Source organism: Pelophylax lessonae (genome assembly GCF_965119305.1).
Source record: "Pelophylax lessonae genome assembly, chromosome: 10".
Lineage (NCBI taxonomy): Eukaryota > Metazoa > Chordata > Amphibia > Anura > Ranidae > Pelophylax > Pelophylax lessonae.
The window spans coordinates 52,935,841-52,958,591 of NC_138777.1; the positions used below are offsets into that span (position 1 = coordinate 52,935,841).

The window sequence follows — 22,751 nt, forward strand, 5'->3', positions numbered from 1 at the left end:
TTACTGAGGAGTGGCTTCCATCTTGTCACTCTACCATACAGGCCTGATTGGTGGAGTGCTGCAGAGATGGTGGTTGTTCTAAAACTGGGGTCTTCAAACTATGGTCCTCCAGTTGTTCAGGAACTACAATTCCAATCATGCCTTGTCCTGTCTGTGAATGTCAGAGTTTTACAATACCTCATGAGATGTGTAGTTCCGCAACAGCTGGAGGGCCATAGTTTGAGGATCCCTGCTCTAAAAGGTTCTCCTCTCTCCACAGAGAGTTCTTGATCACTTCCCTGACTAAGGTCCTTTTCATCCGATCGCTCAGTTTGGACAGGAAGAGTCCTGGTGGTTGCAAACTTCTTCCATTTACAGATGATGGAGGCCCCTGTGCTCATTGGAAACTTCAATGCTGCAGAAATTTTTCTGTACCCTTCCTCAGATCTGTACCTCAATACAATGCTATCTCGGAGATCTACAGACAATTCCTTGCTTGGTTTGTGCTCTGACATGCACTGTTACCTGTGGTACCTTATATAGACAGGGGTGTGCATTTCCAACTCATGGCCAATCAACTGAATTTACCACAGCTGGACTCCAATCAAATTGCAAAAACATCTCAAGGATGATCAGTGGAAACAGGATGCACCTGAGCCCACTTTTGAATGGCACGGCAAAGGCTGTGAATACTTATGTACACGTGATGTTTTTTTTTTTTTTTTTTATAAATTTGCAAGTATTTCAAACAAACTTCTTTCACGTTGTCATTATGGGGTATTGTTTGTAGAAATTTGAGTAAAAATTGGATTTTTGACTTAACGTAAAATCCATTTCTCTGATGTTCATTGACTGACACAGCTCCTGGTATTCATAACCATTGGGTTACACTGCCTCCAACAGGAGTAGGACACTAGGCAGAAAATAATTTTGGTTACACCCATGGCCAGTCCCAGGGGGTATACTCCTCTCTGCTATAGCCACTCAGTTTTGTTACAAGCAGTGTCAGGAGAATGACTCCACAGAGGGATGGGTGTTGTGTCCCTTGACAGGGAAAGGAGGAACCCGACCCCAGATGAAATAGGCCTGAACCCCCACCTGTCTGATCCAACTGAAAATGATCGCAGAGGAAGCAGACAACCCTTTTCGAGGTCTGTCCGTGAGCAAAAAAAGAGAGTCTGATTTCCTGAAAGACTCCGTAGCTGCCAGGTACACCTTAATTGCCCGGACCACATCCAAGGCATGCATGGCAATATCCTTCAGATGTTTAGGCCAGGGATACAGGGAAGGCAATACAATGTCTTCATTCAAATGAAAATCAGAGACAACGGTGGAAAGGAAAGACGGACCGGGGAGAAAATCCAGCTTATCCCTGTGAATCACCAGATAGGGTGAACAACAGAATAACAACCAGTCCTGACACCCTGCACGCAGAGGTGGTAGCCACTAAAAAGGCCACCTTCTGGGACAGCTTAAGCAGGGGAATCTCCCAAATATTTTCAAAGGGAGGCTTCTGTAGAGCTGAAAGCACCAAATTGAGATCCCGAGGTGGCAACGGAGCCCGCACTGGAGGGAACAAATGTCGTTGGAAGAAGACCGCCAAAAGCTGACACCTGGCCCTTGATGGTACTCAAGGCCAACTTCTTTTCAACCCCCATTGAAGGAAGGTTAAGATCAGAGTCACTGAGAAGGAGTGAGGATGAACCCCAAGAGACTCACACCACGCCATGTACATCTTCCACATATGATGGTAGATCTTCCTAGGAGTAGATTTCCTAGCTTTCAACAGTGTAGGAATCACTGATTCAGATAATCCCCTATCCTTCAGCACCTGGTGTTTAACAGACAAGCCATCAAAGCCAGCGACTGTAAAGCTGGATGGAAGATCGGTCCTTGGGACAGCAGATCCTCCCTGAAAGGGAGCTTCCAAGGAAGGTCGGAGACCAGCCGCACCAGATTGGCGTACCAAGCCCGACAAAGCCAGTCCGGAGGCACTATGATGACCAAAACCCCTTATGCCTCAATCCTGCGTAGAAGTCTTGGCAGAAGCTTGAGGGGAGGGAAGGTGTAAATCAGCCAATACTGACCCCACGGGCCACCAGTGCATCTGTGGCATTGACCAGAGGATCTTGTGACCGAGCCACAAACCTCTGAACCTTTCTGTTGAGCTGAGACGCCAACAGATCTACCTCGGGGGTGCCCCAGCAGAGACACAGCTGATAAAATTCCTCCACATAAAGGGACCACTCCCCTTGGTCTGACTCCTGCTGACTGAGGTAATCCGTTTGCCAATTTTCCACCCCGGGAATGTGCACAGTGGAGAGTGCTGGAACAAACAGTTCTGCCCACCTTAGAATGCTGGCTACCTCCAGAGCCGCCAGGACACTTTTTGTTCCCCCTTGATGAAAATGCTGGTCACTGGCACATATTGGAATGTGATGATAGGCATCCTTGATATCGATAAAGGTGAGGAAATCTCCCTGACGCAGGGATCCCACCACCATTCAAATGGATTCCATTCTGAACTTCTGTACCCGCACAAAGCACTTGAGCGTCTTAAGGTCCAGGCTTCGACACACTTTGCCTTCCTTCCTCAGGACTGTGAACAGGTTTTCACGAAAACCCTGAAAATGTTCCGAAGTCGAAACCTGGACAATCGCCCCTTTAAGGAACAGATCTTGTAACGCCCCAAACAGGCCCTGTAAGAGGTCTAGGGAAAGGCACAAGTTGGAAGGAAAAAACCTTGCCATGGGATAAGAGCGAAACTCAATCTTGTAGCCGGACTGAATGACTTCTTGGACCTACTTGTCTTGCAACAGGGAAGTCAACCAATCCGAAAACCAGCCAAGACTTCCCCCCACCCCCGATACGGGTGAGGGCGCACCTTCATGCTGAAGGAGCAATGGCCATGGGTATGGAGAAGCCTGATCTTGGCTTGCCAGACCAGGTTAATTTGGATCCTCCTGAAGAGGCCCTGAAAGGCTTCGATCCCTTGTCAGTCGACCCTGAGGGGCAAAAAAACGTATTATGAGCTGAGAAGGAAGGCCCACGTCTACAACGAGGTTCCTTGACCTTAGTAGCCTGTGGAAGAAAAGTACTCTTTCCCCCCTGTGAGACCTTTAATAATGTCATCCAGGGTAGCTTCAAACAGGCAAACTCCTTGGAAAGGAAGATTAGTCAAGGCCTTTTTTGAAGTCTGATCTGCAGACCAACACTTGAGACAAAAGACACGCTGAAGGACCACTGCCAAAACAGAGAGGCGAGCCATCAGGGGAGCCACATCCAAAGAGGCATCACAAAAAAAATGCAGCCCCCTGGACCAGATGGTCCACCAGCTTGGCAAAGGCAGGGGGGGGGGGCTGTTCCCCCTTTAGGCCACGGTGTAAGAGCTTAGACCACTCTGTCAGAGTTTGCGGCACTAAGGCAATGGAGAATATCAATGTCCAAACACCTAGTGATAAATAAACCAAAATGCTAAACAAAATAAATGTCCATACTAGTCCATATATAAATTGGTGAAGTATATGAAGACAGTGATGTCAATCCAGACTCCCTTTGGTGGTACGCTTACCAGAACATAATGTGTCAAAAGCCAGGATCCGAATCAGAAATCCTATTGCCTTGTTAGCAGATATCCATGATTGGCCTCCCGGGAATTGAAAAACGTGAAATCATAGAAGAATAAAGAGGAACGACATAGCGTAAAATCCCACACACATATATGGTAATGTATTGTGGCAATAAATCACCAGTGGATCAACACAAAAGTGAAAAATAAATATCTAAAGGTATGAAAAATTTTGAAAGGAATAAGTGATGAGTAGTGAATCCGCCACCAACATTAATGCTGCTTACCAGAATTAAAAACAGATGCGCAAATGTAGATATAGGGATAGACCCAAACCAGGGAAGGCACTCAAGAAGACTCCTTACCAAAGGGAATGGCAAGTGTAAATAAATAATCCACCACCAATAGGTCAGTCTCTTACCAGACTGTATTAATATCACTCTCAGACCAATATCACTCCACCAGGCAAGCAGGAAAGCCGACACCAATATGAGCCCCTAACCAGATTGAAAACTTGATATGCATAAGTAGATGGATATTAGGATCCTCACAGATGCGGAGCAGATGTGCCAGACTGTATATCACAAAGATCCTGGTGTTGGATATGTGGTAGGATCGCCACAGAAGCTCAAATTGCAGGCCATGTATAGGGGAACAGGAGATCGTTAGAATAAGCCGCCGGCCGGATGGCTAGGCACATCCGCACTCGTCGGACTCTTCCGGAAATGACGTCAGCACGCCGTGACCTAACGCCGTTTCATCACAGATGACGTTTTCAAAGGTGCGGACGGCGTGCTGACGCCATCTACTTAAGCAACAATAGACCGGATATCCGGTAATAGGTGAAGCCCGCTCGGCCATTCTGCATCAGGGAATGACCCACCAGTCCATCACAGGGACAACGCCACAAAAATAATAACAATACGCCACAATAATAACAAAAGCCATATTATCAAGCTAAATATGATAACCAAATCAACATTCATAATACAATATATGGCTAAAATAACATTAAAAATCTGTACATAGATCCCATATCCTGATAATACACCATCTAGTGTTAAAGAATCAGAACTACAGATGTTCAACCATTAAATAGAGATAGACCAAAATTAAAATAAATAAAACAATATGATATAATATTGTAAATATGGGCAAATTACTAAAACCCAATAATACAATATAAACATATCATCTAATGGCCATAGGTCAAAACTGATGTTAATCAAGCAATACCACAAAGGGCATATTGCCAATCCAAATGTGATAAGCCAAATCAACATACATAATGTATTAATTATGGCCAAAATAATATTAGTCCATAATTTCAATAATTTTAATGTATTATATACGGCCAAAATAATGTTATTAGTCCATAATTCTGATAGTACACCATCTAGTGGTAAAAACCAGAACTACAGATATTCATTATGATAAGGGATAAACTAAGTGTAAAACTAAATTATAACAATAAATGTGTATATGGATCAATAAAGTATAAATGGGCAAGTAACTGACACCCAAAAATGTAAACACATCCTCTAGTGGCCATAGCTCAAATCAGATAGTAGTCCAAGCAATCCATAAAGATAAATTAGGCCCTTATTCAATCCATTAATGTAAATAAATAAATAAAGCTTGACCGCAGGTCAGATAACAACTAGCTAACAAACAAATAGTTATAAATAAATCGAACTGGCCCATGTATCAAGGTCAATGTAAGTTTGGTAAATTATGTTGTCATGCGTTATCGATAAAGGCATTCAGTTCCACATCAATGTTAAGACCAAACGGCACATAGGTCTTAAACACGCTAAATCCATGACATCTCAAGCCTGGAGATGCCTCTAACAAGGGGTTCACCTCTCCAGTGAGGTGAGAATTTCCCAGGGCAGAGGATGCAGTAGATACCCCTGGGGGTCTCCCCCGCCATCCCCACTCTGTAAGGGTCCTGGGATAGTGTGTCCTACCCTGGTAGTCTGGAGGGGTCCCAGTGTAGATGACCCCTAGGTGCATGCCCCACTGTTTGCAGTGTTGGTATAGGGCAGGGGGGGTCCCAATGCAGAGACCGGTGCAGAGTGTGCATCGGAGACTCCCCTAATGTGTGTCCTACCTTCAGGAGGGGGTCCCCTTGCAGAAGGTGCATCGTTGCAGAGGGCACAGGGAAGATCCTGGCAGCATGATGTAGCTGATGGTGGCCATTTTTCCTTAGTCTGGCTGGTCTCAGTTTGGCGGCCATATTTTGTGTAGCCCAATGATGTCACGGTGCCAAATTTCCCTTTGTCCGGGAGATGCTGGAAATGATCGAAGCCTCGTGGGGATGCCGAAGCGCCTCCTCTTCCTCGGTTTCCTCTTCCTGTGCCTGGGACATATGAACAGGGATGGCGTCCATGGTGATGCTGGGTCTGAATTCTCAGCGCTCCTACAATCGGTAGGGTGAATCCTTGGGGGTCCCGGTTATCTCTCTCTCTGCTGATAGGTATCCTGAGCCTTGGGAGGGGGATCCTTTAGTTGTTTAGCGCAGACAGCACTACTGTACACTATATAGTCATGCTGTTGGTCCTATCTATTAATAACTAAACTATGAACTGTTCCACAATGAAGACATCAAAGCTCGCTGAGCAGTGAGCGATACCCGTGCATGCTGGGTACAAGGCAATGTTTCAGGTCAGTTAGAACAGTTCCATAAAGAAACCTAAAACTGATCACGGGTCTTCATCTCGATCCTCTAACACAGCAGAGGATCGAGACTGGATCCATCATTGGCCAGGCTGAATGTACCCAAGCTAATCCATCGATTAACTTGGGTACAACCAACATGTTCGATTTTTAGCATCCAATTATAGCCCCCAGCATGAATCACTGTTCTCCAGGCAGGGAAGGCTCTCTGCACCCACACCATTCCCCCCCCCCCCCCACCCCAAGAACACAAAGGCTTCACAGAAAGGATTTCCCCATCAACACTGTGCAGGAAGGAAAATTGCCTAGTCTATAGGCTGCTTAAGTCTGTCACATTAGTGGCAATGATTATATACCTATGTCATGGTTTATTCTTCTACTTTTATGGCTCATTATATAATATATTAACAATAAAAAAAAAAAAATGTAATCTGTAGTTTGTCTTTGGAATAATGAGATGCATTTGATAAATGTATTTTCATATTTATGAGCTCTTGTATATTTTTTTCTTTTGTATTTTTATATTTATATGTTGAAACATTGATTCCCTGGATGCATTAATTTAACCAGAATAACTTTTTTTCTAAAACAGCCAGTGTGAGTAGAAAAGCCTGTCCCCTGCTGGCAAGCTGTGAAGGACGACTCTTGCCTGTGTGTGTGGGAGCAGTGGTATCTCTGTAGAGGTCTGACATGCCCCTGACTAAGAGGCAGAAATGAAGAAAATACCTGTGCTCATATCCAAAAACTGTACAGTGTGTGTGTGTATATATATATATATATATATATATATATATATATATATAAAAACACATAGGGTGCCAAGGACTGTTATCATATGATATAAAACAGTGTATATGTATATGACATATGATATAAAACAATGATATAAAACAGATTCTTTGTGCACATATATTGCAAAGAGTCTATAGCACCCCCTCACTGTGTCTGTCTGCCCCATTTTGCACAGTAGAGTAGGGACTGGCCAGAGAGGGATCATGTTCATGCAGTTGGGCATCTTCAATGTATATTGCATATACAGTATGCAGACAACGAATACCTGTTTTCATGCAAGTTTGTTAGAAGATGGTACGTGTGTGTGGTAGAGCGGCTGCCCTTGGTGTGAATGACTAAGGCCCCTTTCACACTTGTGCGACATGAAGCAATGCCTTTGTAATCTTGAGGTCTATGGACCTCAAGTTGCATCAAAGTCGGACCAAAGTTGTGCAGGGACTACTTTGAAATCAGTACTCATTGAAAATCATGGGGTACTACTTGTCATGCGACTTTGCAGTCCCAAGTGGCAGGACAAGTCGCACAAGTGTGAAAGGGGCCTTAGTGTGCGAAGACCTTGGACACCTTTTGTTTTGATGCATCTGCAATGTATTTAGCTAGTTCAAACTGAACGTTCAGTTGGGTTTTAAAGTGTATCTCTAAGCAAAAAACTTTTAGTGGAGAAGGGTTAGACAAAGTATCAAGTTTATATTGCTGTCAGTGTTCCTTGTTGGAGAGATGCAGTCCTCTGTTTGTTCTGGGGAACATTGTCACTGAGAAGAAAAGTGAGTAGAAATCCAAATTTTAGAGTTGTCACCAATTAAAAGGGACTATAAATTACACTCCAAGATATTCCTTGGAATATGCGCTGTTGATCACATGTACTTGCGACTATCTTGGAAAATACCAATAAAAAGGAAAATCTTCCAATTAGGAAACGTCCAGTGCTCCAGTGACAACTAAGAGGGAAATGCTTCTCACACTGTAGAGATTTCCTCTCACTTTTCTAGTGTCTCTAGGGCCTACAGTACACACAGACCGCTAAACTTAAAAAACTAAAAATATAAAAAAATTAGATATCTGGGGCCGTTCCATATAACAACTGTGTATGGAATGCATTCAGGTTGCCATATTGCATTGAAGTTTACAGAAAATTTGTAGCAATTGTATATTCTATATAATTTTTTCCCATCCACAAAAATGGGAGTTACCCTTTAAAATGTATTTTTTCTTTCCTTGTGTATATTCCTTGGTTCCTATCCTTAAAATGTATTTATAGTATTTTTTTCTTTTTTTTCTGCTTGTGTAATTGGCTTAATGATTTTCCCAGAAGTTTGCACTAAGGTAAAAGTCAGATTTTAGGCATCCCCTGCAATGAAAATTCCATTTTCCTAAAGGGTTGCGGACCCTGCCACTCTCCTCATTAGAGCCCTGCAAGTGCATCAGTTGATCAAAATGAAACTACACAAGACATGATCAAACAAAGGGTTTTTTTCTTCAAAGCAGAAACAGGTAGGACTCTCCAATAAAGTTTGTTAAAATCCTTGCAATGTACATTGATCACTAAGAGGAGATTTTTTTTTTTTTTTCAACAAAAGTTAGTGGATCTAAATGCAAAAACAAAAATGTAGTAATTTACAATTTACCAGCTGTCAGATTTGTGGATCCATTCGTTTTATTTTTCAGGCTTTTTTCTCCTTTACTTTCACCTGGTGAACCTGTCAGTAACACATTTACTGTTCTAGGATGACAAAGCTCACTCACTGTGTCTATAGAAGAGGAGCAACATCATCACCCTAGGTCAGAAAGTGTGTTAGGACTGTAGAACATCTCCATAAGACTGGGGGAGGGGGGGGGAGGGAGGTGTTCTGTAGTAAAAAGAGGAGACTTGGCCAGGACTAATAACACTGCTGAATGCACAGGTAGTTATGGAGCTTAAAAGAGAAAGCCAAAGCTTGTTTCCTGAAGGTTACTGGAGTGCAGATAGTTCTGCACTCCTGTGACCTTATTCAGCCGGCAGCGGGCTAAAGTCTGCTGTTGGCTGACATCACTCAGCCGGTCCAACCTCTGGAACAGAACTCGCCCAGATTCCGGAGTGGCAGCTACCCGCTTCTGACCCTTTCACAGCCCAGCCCTCCAGTGAGTGCTGGAGGGGCAGAGCAGAGATCCAATGACTGTCAGTCACAGGCTCTCTGCTCACTGAAGACTGAGAACCGAGCGATCAGCAGCCTTTGCTCAGTTCTCAATCTTAGGCAGCAGAGGACAGATGCAGTATTGGATTGATGCTGTATCCACCTAGATGAGTATGTAGGTTTGTTCTTTCAAATCCTTTACTTCTCATTTAATGCATTTCTGGCAGAATCATTTAAGAATTATTTTGTACTTAACAGATACTATACAAAAAATGCTTTTAATTATATATTCAACAGATCAAAATAGAACAAATAAGGTAAATTGCTAGGGTTTACATACTTTACCAAGTAGCTTGCCTCTATAGTCATTTAAGAAGTTTATTTTTTAGCGTTTCCCTTTCATTGATTTTAGAATGTCAACCCAGCAAGATGATATAAAGCAGAACATAAAGGAGGACAAAAGCCAATAAAATTGCTGCAATATATATTTTAATTCAAAGTGAATTTAGACAATAATACACCATAAATTCATATTTTGACACTCACCAAAATAGTAACCTGGAAAACCCGCTTTTTGTGACAAAGTACAGAAGCCTTGGTCACATTGAAAATCACTGAGAACTAGAGAGAAATACTATCGCAAACTGTAACGAGACATACATCCATAAAAATGTTTCCCAGTCCTCATATTAGAATATTGCACAGTGCAATTGCTACATGGCAAACTAGTGTAGCATAAAATCAAAAAAAAAAAAAAAAAAAAGCCCAAGAAAAAAAAAAAAAAGGAAAACAAATAATGATAAAAAATAAAAATTAAAGCCACAAAAACTACATTTTTTGTTAAACAGTAACAATTCAAACTTTGTCAAATCAAAGGAAAAAAAAGCTGGATTTCTAAACAGTCCTACCACTTGCAATATGAGTTAACTTGACGCAAGCCAAAAAAATAAAATAAAATCACAAGAGCAAGTAAATATGGAGTTAACTAAAACCCAAACCAAATCAGTTAGTGCAGTAGCATACTTAATAACACCCTGAATGAGTTAATATCTAAATACAATGAATCTGTAAAAATAAATAGGAAATTGGTTGTGTAGAAGCACCTCTGCGGCTACGCAGTGTTTTATTTAAAAAGAAGGGTAGGAAAAATTCAATAAACTCAGAATTAAAAGTTCTTTGTCCTTAAATGAAGCAGCTCAGTGATTGGTGGTCTGCACCACAGCAGCAGCCAATCAAAATAGATTGTTTACAATAGCCGCTGTGACTGAATAAATGGCCATGCAATTCCTTATAGGTCATTGAAAATGTAACCTCTTCATGGCAAGATGAGCAGCAGTTATATTAAGACAACGCATGATTACAGATTGGTAAGAACGATTACAAAATCCAGTGGACAACTTTAGTCTGCCCTTTAAAATAAAAATAGTTGCTTACTTTTTTTGTATACAGGATAATTTTTAATACTAGCACAGTGTTGCATTTACTTAATTACATCATTAATGCTGTAATAGCCCTCCTGTGTAAAGTACCCTTAACTTTGCCTTAAGACTAACTCTGGAACATAACTGGAGTACCTGCTGCTAAAAAAAATCTAAGGCGGTTATTTTTGCTTGTGAGGCACCTCAACACAGCTATGCCATATGATATAACTCAACAGAATACGTTAAAAGTGACTGATCACAGGAAATGGATGGAGCACTGAAACAGAGACAGGTACCTACTGACAGACCATACCCCAAAACCAGTTGGATAGGGTTTTACAGAAACAGGCTCAAAATACAAACATGGACACCAAACCATAAGGTGATACACCGATGGGTGCCACACCATTTGGTATAAAAGTAAAAAAAATTTAATAGTTCACAATAAAACCATTAAAAAAAAAACAGCCAACGTATTGCGAGGCAATATTACTAACTCTTTATCAGGGCTACAAAATAGACATAAAGCATAACAAAAGTGATAAGGTCTTGCTCTCATATGTACATGTGACACAAGATCTTATTTAATATCCAACAATTTTTATTAAAGGCTTGTCAAAAAGGTACAACATCCGTCTCTAAATCAGCAATAACATAATGGGCTGATAGCATGTAAATTGCATAACTCGGATTCCACATACTGCTTGGTCGGATCACAAGGTGGTAACCAGTAGAAGACCTAATCACAATTGAAATGACAATAACATTATCAACTATGAAGAAGATCTTATTTTATTGTGTGTTGTCTATTTTGTAGCCCTGATGAAGGGGGTGTTTTTGCCCTTGAAATGTGTTGGCTGTCTTTATTTGTTGAATTGTGAACTCAATGTCTTTTTGGACTCTTTCACCTAATGGTCTAGTGCCCAGTCACCTGTTTACATTCAGAACAATTGTTTGGTACCTGTCTAACCAACCTAGAATGCTTATTTGAAAGCTTCCTGCATGTGTTTATTGGAAATGGCATAGAAATCCCAATTCCTCCTAAATATTTCTTCCAGGAATCATGGTAACATACAGCAGCAGACTGTGGCAAGAAAAGAGTGGGCTGTGAGCCTCATTAGTGTTGGTTATCTTTCCATCCTTCCAAAGGGTATACAATAAAATGATTGATTACATAGTTTGAAATCTTACATTCACTCGAATGAAGAACATTTTTTTAACTCCAAAAAAAGTAAAAGTCATCCGAAGTCAATGATACTTGCTTTTATGTTTTTTTGTTTAGGACATGTGATAGCGACAAAGCCACCTCGCTACCATCTATTAAGGAGGATCTGTCATTTTAGGTGCATTCATTGAAATGTAGACATCTACTCAAGACTAACATGGAAAGGTCCCCTCTTTTCTGACCCGGTTTCTAAAGCCAGAGATCAAATAAGGCAAAGTGGGGCCTTGGGCAAGGTAGCAGCTTTACCCATACCCCCCATCTGTTCAATTGATATTCATAAGGACTGCAATAGGCACAGAGAAGGCCTGCCTCATCAGACACACCATTGCATTCTCCCTTGTGACAGGCAAGTGCACAAGCTTTGACCAATTGCACTATGCTCCTGGTTTGTTGCTTGAAGGTTGTAGCTGAACCCCCTAGACCAGTGGTCTCCAAACTGCGGCCAGTGGGCCGAATGTGACCCTTTGCTTGCCCTTATTCCCATTAGGGCACTGTTTCTCCCACTGATACGAGAACCATTCCTTGCACTGACACCAATGATGGGGCACTTTTCAGCCCACTGGCACTAAAGATGAGGCAAAATTCTTCCTCCTGATATAAACAACTAGACTTTAATACCTCCACTAATACCAATGATGGGTGTCTATTCCTACTGATCACAGGCACCATTTTATTTTTTTACTCCCACTGACCACCAAGCCTAAGACTTTGTCTATTCCCACTCACACTGGCCATTTTCTATTCCCACTGGCCACAGTCTGGTCTCCTTAAAGTCTGAAGGACAGCAAATAGGCCCTTTGTTTAAAAAGTTTGTAGGCCCCTGTCTTAGACCCTCCACTGGTCCCTTAGGCTCCTACACAGGTAACATTGTGGATAATCTGGCTTTGCTCATATGGGTTTCCTTTTGCAGGAATAATGAAGGTGGAAAGCATTATTGTACCCTATCCAATCTAATGCTGGTACTATGAGTTACGTGTCCAATGAAAACAGACACAGACTCTGTTGAGTCAAACAAGACAATGAACACTGGGGCAGCATTTGATGCAAAAACATACTTATCGGACAAAATGAAAAACTCTTTTTCTCCACTATTGGGTTAAGCTATCGAGTGAGTCACTACCTTCAACTGGAACGCCAAAAGCTGGATAAACTCCCTCTGGCAGGCAGTCTCAATGAGATGGACTTTTCTATTCCTGCACCATGGATAACTATACGGTTCTGTGGTTATCTGCAGTGCGGATTCTTTCCTGAAATTCATCCCATCTCAATATGGAAGGTTCTTTCTTGCTGTGTTCGATTAGGATCACAGCAAGAGGAAATATGCACACAGGAGCTCTTACTTTGGGTTATTTCTACAAAAATACGACACAAAAGCCCTTGAAGAAGAGACAAGAATGACAGTCTGCTGCTAAAAGTAAAAACAAAGAACATTAACATAATTTCAGATTTTTTGGTTTTCTAACACCTCTGGTTTCATTCAACAATTCACTTATTGCTATGCGTGTTTTTTATCACTGTAAAAGGTGGTGAAAAACCTCCAGCTGATTCCCACTGCCGACTCTTAATAACCTTTAAGCAGTGCAAGGGAAATTTCCAGCCTACACGCTGCTGCCGTGTGTTGAACAAGGTGGTTTCAAGCATGAATTGGCAGGTTGAACAAAAATCTAAGCAGCTGACATCATGTGGCTTTCCTGTCCTACAGCTCAACGAGGAGACAACCAACAAAAACAGAGCGCTCTTTCTTCTCTGTGTATTTGGTGCTGTATTCTGGCTCAGGTTATTAGGGACAGTCCATTTAATTCATTACGTTTTTTTATTATTGTTTTTGTCTGGCTGCAGTTTGCAAGCATTTAAAGTGCTATACACAATGTTAAGCTATACAAATTATACAGATAGTACTTATATACATTTCAGAACACCCAAAGATTCAGTTGAGGTTTTACTTATAAAACAGGAATACTAATAAGATACCTTAATTTTTTCAATGCATTTACTGCAGCACAATGCTACAATAAAAGGGGAGTATTAAAGGCTTATGTTTTTTGTTTTTAAATGATAAACATGTCATACTTACCTGCTCTGTGCAATAGTTTTGCACAGAGCAGCTCCGATCCTCCTCTTCTTGGGTCCCCCGTCGGCACTCCTGGTCTTGCTCGCTTAGTAACCCACTTGCTATAGGAGCACTCATGTGTGCTCGCTCCCAAGCTACTTCTGTGTGTCCATAAGACACACAGAGCGTGGCTCGGTCCCGCCCCTCGACACTAGCAGTGTGACAGAAGCAGGAGCCAATAGCTCCCACTGCTGTGTCTCAGCCAATGAGGATGGAGATACCCAGGAGAGCCGCAGCTCTCGTACACATTGCTGGATCAAGAGGGGGCTCAGATATTAGTAGGGGCTGGGGGGGGGGGGGATGCTGCAAACAGAAGGTTTTTTTTACCTTCATGTATATAGTGGATGAAGGTAAAAAACCTTCAGCCTTTACAACCACTTTAGAGCGACAAAAGAAATGCTCCAAACCCCAAAATCCCATAAGGATAGACAAGATGAGATCAAGACATCTGTGCCTGGACTAGAGTAGCACTAAACGTCCAAAATCCAATGAAAAGAGTAAAAATCCAGCACCAGGACATCTTGACATTAAACAATATCTTTATTTAATCCATGAAACCATAAAAGGGAACCAGTTTCTCAAAATTGATGCTTTTCAGCCTCCTACATAGGCCTTAGTCATAAATAATTATTTATGACAAAGGCCTATGTAGGAGGCTGAAATGCCTCAATTCTTGATAATTGATTCCTTTTTATGGTTTGAAGAATTAAATAAAGATATAAATTTCTAATGCCAAGACGTCTTGGTGCCGGATTTTTACTCTCTTCTTTCCAACCACTTTAACAATGTATGACTTTGTTTTTTAAGGTTGTCCCTCTTTATCTCCTGTATTAGGCTACACCGAGGTGGACAAATCCATGTAGAAGCAGGAGCCTTTAAGAATAAGGAGCAAGAGAACATGGGTTTCTATTAATATATAAAGACACATTTTCAAGAAAGTTAGACTCCTGCTTCATTTTATTTCAGGTGCACTGGCAAACTGGTTCCTAAATCTGTCTAACCTGACACAGATCACCTATGCAGGAAAGCCTTTCCAGTAAATAAACATGCTGAAAGAACAAACTAGGATAATGAAAATTCACTGTCTATGGTAAATGCAATGTCAGTTTGTAGATACACTGTGCTTACTATAAGGACTCATGCAATAAGTGTCTTAGTTTATCCATCTACACATTCTGGAAAGGGGGAGTCTTATACCAACATGTACAATGCGTTTCAGACTATTCTTGCCACAGTGCAGTCATATGTTGTCTTCTGACAGTTCTTAACCATCCACAATCTGAAAACTACTCCAGGCAAAAAAGGACCGACAATTATTACAACAAACAGCCCTCACATCTTGCAAAGCTGGGTAAGATACCTGCAGTTTCCAAGCAGAATTGACCACCTTAGACTATGTACAGGCTGCCATTCATGATGTGGCTTTCATGTGCCATACTAGAGCTGCTTCAGCACATGGTCACCAAATAGCTAACTGTGGTCATTATGGAAATCATTATTCTCTATGGTCTGTAGAGGCAGTGCTTTACAGATACCATCCATCATCACAGGGAATGCTGACTTTTTCTGCATGATTTTATATTGACTTTAACTGCAGGCCCATGAAAGCCACATATTGCCTGCTTAATTACAACCATAATCAATATAGTTGCAAAGGCCTCTTAAACATCCTCATTTAACAAACTGCTACAGCGTTTAATAGTCAAGCACCAGAAGACCCACCAGGGGCCCTCCTTGGTGAAACCTACTTGAACATCGCTCAGTTATCTGCATAAGCTCATGCTAATCCTACACTTGATATCAATGTCGGTACCTGACCATGAAGAAGTCCACCATCACAGCATCCTATCAAACCTTAGCCACCCCACCACAGCAGTAAAAGTGTCCACTGAAATAATGTGACACACACATGAGCTAACAATGGATGATCTTTTCATAAATGTTCACAGGTAGCTTGCTGCTACTATTTGCGTTTTCAAAGCTGTAGAAAGTTTGGTATTTAAGCGACACTCCTTATTGGCTAACTTGAGTTATTAAAGATGCAAGCTTTCGGGATAAGGTAGATTCCCTTGTCAGAGTTGTTCTCTCATCTTTATTAACTCAAGTTAGTCAATACAGGGTATCGCTTAAACGTCAAAACTTTTCTGCAATAGTTAATGGCTAATGCGGTACAACACTTTATTACTCTATCCAAAGCTACAGATGTTGCAAATATTACTAGGCTTGGAGGCAGATTGTGCAGTACAAAGCAGATTTGCCTTGACATCCATCATTTAATTCTACTGTCTGATACCGAAGATTCTCAAATGGGAAATTTATCCAAGATAGAACTTTCTTACCTCACAAGGAAATCTGTAGTCTTTTTTTAGGTTTAAATGAACCCTACAAAATATTTTCAGAAGGGTATAAGGCAGGACCAAGACTTCTGTACAAGATGTCTTTGCTCCATTCTTTCCTAATCTCCATTAAGAAGTACAGGAGACAGTAGCATTTGCTGGAGTATGTATTCTCCAAAAAACGGCTTACTCACTAAATCCAGACTGATGCAAAAAGATGGGTACTGGGAAACAAACAGGCTGAATAGCAACTGCTCTATTTTCTCTCCAATATCTATTTTGACCATTGCAACCATGACAATTAGGAATGCCCTGTTGTTCAAAGAAAAAAAAAATATATATATTTTTTTTCATCAACATTTCCTATTCTCCAACATTTCCTATTCTCCAATGTTTTTCTTATAGTCTTTTGTCTTGATCCCTATAATTAGATGCACAGTTGCAGGAACATCCCAGGACTTAAAGTAGAACTAAAGGTAAAACTTTTTTCCATGTTAGATAGAGTAAGGGAGGGTTATAACTGCACGACAAAAAAATGTTTAGTTTTGGATTTGTTTGTTAGGTTCATCATTTCGTTTCGTCATATTCATTATGTTAGACTGATTTCTTTCAAGAATTAATTTCAAATAATCATTGTTCCGAATTGATTTGTAGGTCGGAAGTTTTTTTGCATGTGCAATTTTGCAATGGAGCAGTGTGAAAGGAGCCTTAATGTATTTATTGCAACAGGTTTCCATTTCATATGTAGTGTATTTTTTATAATAATGAAAAATGTTAACACAAAGTAAAAACAAAATGGATCTGATTCACTTTGGATCATTCGTTATCTCATTGTATTTTTCAGATGCTTCAAACATTAACAAAAGGTCAAAATAAAATTAATGAATACAGATTTTGTTGTTCAGTTATAACCTCTTTTGGATTAGTTGAAATCCGTTACTAGTGTGATTCGGACACATACGAATCTCTGAATAACGAAATACGTTTTGTAACAAAAACTGCACGTGTCTAGTTATAACCCAACTTTTTTTTTTACCATCTGTGTCCCATTGGGGAGATTTCCCTTCACTTCCTGTTCCATAGCCAAAATAAGAAATGAGAGAAAATCCCTGCAATTTAAGGGAATTCCTTGGAACCCCCAGTATCAACATTGGAAGATGTTGCCTCAATCACTTTTATTGGACCAACCCAAAATTTGGGATTTTCTTTCACTTTCGCTTTCAATAAAGGTAAACAGTAGAAATAGTGAGGATGAATCTCCCTAATGGGGGCACAGACTGCAAAAAAACCTAATAGGCATTCAAATCCATCTCTACTCGAGCCAAAGCTAAATAAAATGGGGTTTGCCTTTAGTTTTAATTTAGTCTAAGCTGGCCATAGATGGATGGAATTTTGGCTGGATCAGCTGAATTTCGGTCTATCTATTAAAGTTCTCGCTCGACAGAAGTCAATTTATTGATTAATTTCTGTCAAATGGGACTTACATTTTTAGGACTGCAGCGCTAATCAGTGTATTCTGACAGCGGAGCCCCTGCTGTCAGAATACAATAGCACAGCAGGGAGGATTCGTCCATCCACGTTGCTTGTGTAGATGAGGGAATCCATTAAAATATTTCAATGACTGAATAAAAACAATTAACCTTTGGCCACCATTAATCTATGAGTGCACACCAAAACAGAAGCCTGTCTGCAACACCATTCTTCATTTTGTAGACATGCTCACATCAACTCAAGATAAAGTCTATATACTTCTTGGCCCAAATCCTAACCTTCAATTTAGTTAATTCTGAGGTTCGTAAGAGGGAAAAAAAATGCCCAACTGGAGTTTTCCCTAAACAAAATCCTAAAACAGCAAAAATGAAGCAAAGACAACCAAGTCCTAATGTAATGCTAATATCAAAATACAAGCTTAGAACTGCACGAAAAAGATGCTCAGTACAACTCTATTATAAAGAAAATTCTTGAAGCTGTTCGGCTGCAATGCACTTCTGAACAAGTTTTCACTCTGCAAATCCATTATAGTGACATATAAGTAAATTTGCAACATCTGTAAGCCACATCAGCTTGGTTATCAGCGTTTCCTAACTGTTGGCTCCCTGGCTTTTTTGAAACTTCAACACCTAGCGTCCCCTGCCACCACCTGTCGTATACGCATACCAGATCATGGTATGCTGTCACCTGTATCTCTCCAACAACAGAAGAGCTTTAGGATGGTTACACTGATCTAGACAATGCCTTAAAATTGTACCAGAAAAAAAAAAATCTTACATCAATGGACATAATGCATAGCGGTATTTAGCAGATTCTTGTGGCGGGGGAGGAAAAAAATGACCTTAAGTCATAATAAATAGGTTCTCTTTTTCTTTTTTTTATACTCCCACCTTGTAAAATTATTTTTATTAACACTGTTGATTTTTTATGAATTTTTCTATATATTTAAAAAGTTGGTTTAGGCACATTTTTGTTTTAACATTCATTAAATAAAACACTGCTTGTGATAACACCACCCAGTGCTTAGAAAGGGGGGACACCACCCCCCCAAAAGGAACAACAGAGTTGAGAATCCTCATAGCTTATGGACAGTTGGGCAATTGCAGTGTATAGTGGTGTTAACAAGTTAAACAAAGGCTAAAAATCCCCCCAATCTTCAGTCTATTATATTTTCATTATTCCAGTCACTGGCTAATCTTCTGTGTAATCAGATTCAAAGAAATTGAATATTAAAAAAATGAAATCAAGCCTGCAAGATACATTTTTTTTTCTCTTAAAAAGGTATACACAACAGCAATATGAAAACATTAAAAAATAACTTACATTAATACACCCATTTATATGCAGTAATGAGCTCAAATTTATGAAGATATATAGAATACTGATGCAATACACACACCCCAAAAAATAACATATGCAATTAGGATCCATAATTTACAATACAGTAGTTACAAAGGACACACCAAAACATTAAATGCAAATTAATATTAAAAAATAATAATCAGAAAAAAATAAAACCCCACTATACTTTATATATATCATTAGACTTAAAACAGGAGTAAGGCGGCTAAGTATTAACGGGATATGAAGCTAAAATTCACAGCTATCAAAAAAGTGGCGTCTGTTACATATAGCAGCTCATCTATTATACATTCAAGATAAATGATAAGTTTTATTACTTGCCCAAAGCTAAAAACAGTCATAATACCTTTTCTTAAAGCCCACCACTAGACTACAGTATAATTCAGGTCTATGCAAAAAACTTAGCTACCTTTTGTTTATATAGGTTTTTTTTTTTTTAATTTCATTAAAAGAAAATGGATGATTTCAAAGTCTTTGGTGCTGATAAATTAACTGGATATGGACAATGCACGTTTTTTTTTTTTTTTTCCTTTAGAAACTGAAAAAGAAATATCTTGAAATATGCACAAAATTTCGTGTCCCTGACGGAATGTATTAAATAAGCAGTCACCACTCAAAAAAAAGAAAACAAAACAAAAAAAAAAATAAAAAAACGAAATCAAATATTGTGTAAAGGAGGCATTAAAAACTGACACATGCATAAAATGAAAGCTAAAAATTGCACACGAAGTAAAAACCTCACATCTTATCAAACTTCTATAGTAAATAGTCCTTGATACAATTCATTAAATACTGAACGGTTTGCCCAACTGTGGTCACGCGTTTCGGTGTTATCCTCTTCAGCAATGGACAGGCCTGCAAAATATTGCACTGCAAGATGGTGCAGCGTCCGCTGAAACTAAAAGGAATTTAAAACACCGGCTAACGAAAACCACGCCAACTATATCAGCAAGATACTATAAAAAAACCCAGCCATTTGGACAAATACCGTGACACCAAAAAAAAAAAAATGAATAATGAAGGATCCACTTAGACAATATTGCAGTTTCTGTCGTGATTAAGTGATTACCAACAAAACGTGCAGCTAGAGTTAATCCTAAAATCGAGACCAGAAAAAAAAATCTTAAAAGCGTTTTCAGGCTACGTGAGGCTAAATATCTAGAACAAAAAGAAAAAAAAAATTAAAAACAGACACAAACTCATCTACGCAAAAAAAAAAAAAGGAAGAAAAAAAAAAAATGAACATGCTGTTCCGTAGGTAAGGAAACACCTACACCTCATGAGCATACCACACAACCAAAGAAAACAAATGAACAACCCCCTAACTGAGCCAAGACTCGAGTTATTCGAAAAAATAGATATTTATATAACCAGCAAATTCCAAGATTAAGTGCTGAACTTGACATTAATATATTAAGTAATAACATTAACAACCTCAAATATTTAAGGCACTATGTGTGGGAACAGTATACAATGCAGCTGATTATTAGGACGACAACATTAAAGAGCACAGTCTAGGCAACATTTTTGTTTTTTTTGATTTTTCTTCTGCCCATGCAAAAGACACATGCAATGTGAACATCAACTCAGTAGCCAAGTGACCCAACACTGAAACACCAAGACATACATAAACAAACAATTGACACGAGTACACTGTACTGCTGACGATATGTGCATTTGTTGCGCTAAACCTGTACGTTGAATGGCTTCCCAAAAAGACGTGTCTTGCACTAGTTAGAAGGCAATTGTATAAAAAATATATCAGGAGAGAGTGAACTCTCTCCTGTAAGTCACCTGTCTAGAGTTACAATAGAAGAGAACAGGACTAGAGACAAGGTATACCAAATGTGCAAAACACATTAAAAGTGATTTTTTTTTTTTTCCAATTTTTTTTTTTTAAAGCTCAAGATTGATTTAAATTGCACCCAAGTCTACGTGATTCAAAAAATATTTTTTCTTTTCTTCTTGTGCCATGGCGGATTTTTTTTTTAATCTTTTTTTTTTATCAAAAGCCATGTTCTTGTGTTCTGCTTCAAACAAAAGGTTTGAATCTTTGAGCTTCTCCTCTACATGTAGATTGTTGAGTTCTCACATGTACGGATACTGGTTGAGTTTTGTGGGGCTCATGGGAAATCCCGTGTAGGCAGGCGATGCGGCTATGTACGAGTGGGATGGGAACATTGGTTTGTACTGAGTCTGGTGGATAGTAGGTGAAGGTAGAAGACGGGGGTTGATTCCCACGGCGACCTGGTGGATGATGCCACTGGGGTGGGAGAAGTTGTAGGCCGGGTGTTGTAAGATTGGTCTTGTGGTACACGGAGAGGCTAGGAGGTGGGCCATAGGTCCTGCAGTGCTCAGTGGAGCGGAGGGCGGGTAAGACAGGATGGTGGGCTGGCCCCCCAAGTGAGCATGTACTGCGCTGTGATTTGGGCTTCCGTGTGGGAGGGTGAAGGGATGACTCGTGACGGTGGGTGTAATGAATGCCTGCTGTCTCCTGTGCCCATAGTTTCCATTCCATTCTTGATGCCCAGATCCAAAATGTTGTATCTGCCAAAAGGAGAATTATGAAAACTGCATTATTTATTTGGCCTGGGATGATAAACACACGTCTACAAGGAAAGACATTAAGGCCCCTTTCACAAATATGGTCCGTTCAGTTCATCAGTTCAGTCACGTCAAAATGTATCCGTTTTTCATTGGTAATGGATGTAAAAAAAAACGGATGAAAAACAGACCGTTTGTCTGTTTACATCCGTTTCTCGTCCGATCCGTTTTTTTTGACGGATGAAAAATAAGGCATTCATCCGTTCCAAAAAACGGACATTGATGGAAGCGGATGAAAACGGATGTTAACGCATAATCATCCGTTTTTACATAGAGATGAATTGATGTCCGTTTTTCATCCGTCAACGGATGGATGAAAAACGGACAAACGGACCGTATGTGTGAAAGGGGCCTAATGGTCTATATTAGTAAGGAGATACTGTATAACAGCTGGAAAAAATAAATAAAACTTCACACACGTAAAAGCATATGCATATATTGTAAAATGGTCAAGCCCAACTGCAGGAATTAGACAAAATCTAGACCCTTGTGGGAGGGGGCAATGCAAGGGGCACCATCAAGTAATTATATATATATATATATATATATATATATATATATATATATATATATATATATAACAGTTTTACAAAAAATCCAACATAAAAGTCTCTAAAACATAGATCCAAACTGTCTATGGCAATTGTGGCAGTTGACCCAAGAGTAGAAGCAGTTTCTGGGAATATAAACAAAAAAAACAAAGGGGGGGAAAGCCTACTAAGTGTAGTATTAGGACATATTTATTAGTAAAAACGCAAATGGCAATTCACATGTACAAGATCAAAAACTCACCCTTCAGATAACATGAAAAACATAAATATGTCCTAATACTACACTTAAGTGGGGTACACACTATAAGAAAATCGGGCAAACGATTGTCTGATTTTCCTCGTTGTTTCACAGCAAATCGGAACTGATGAACAAAAATTCTTAAGAAAATTTGTATGAAAATTCTCGTACGACAAAGGCTTTTTTTGTTGTTTATTGTTTCTGATCATGCACAGTCTTTCTTTTCTGATCTTTCTTGTACAAAAATCGTACGAAAAAGGGAAAAAAGTAAATTTTTTTCCCCG

The 22,751-nt window shown here is 39.8% G+C and overlaps 1 protein-coding gene across 2 annotated transcripts in view; it reads right to left on the reverse strand.

Annotated features, from left to right (window-relative positions):
- Positions 1-18,603: 18,603 nt before the first annotated feature.
- The window catches only part of HIPK3 (homeodomain interacting protein kinase 3), a 210,169-nt gene continuing 206,021 nt past the window's right edge, over positions 18,604-22,751 (reverse strand). For both annotated transcript variants that reach the window (XM_082269870.1, XM_082269869.1), the window contains exon 16: positions 18,604-21,621. In XM_082269870.1, the coding sequence (XP_082125996.1) occupies positions 21,163-21,621 (459 nt within the window). In that variant the 3' untranslated portion in view covers positions 18,604-21,162. The remainder of the gene's footprint in view (positions 21,622-22,751) is intronic.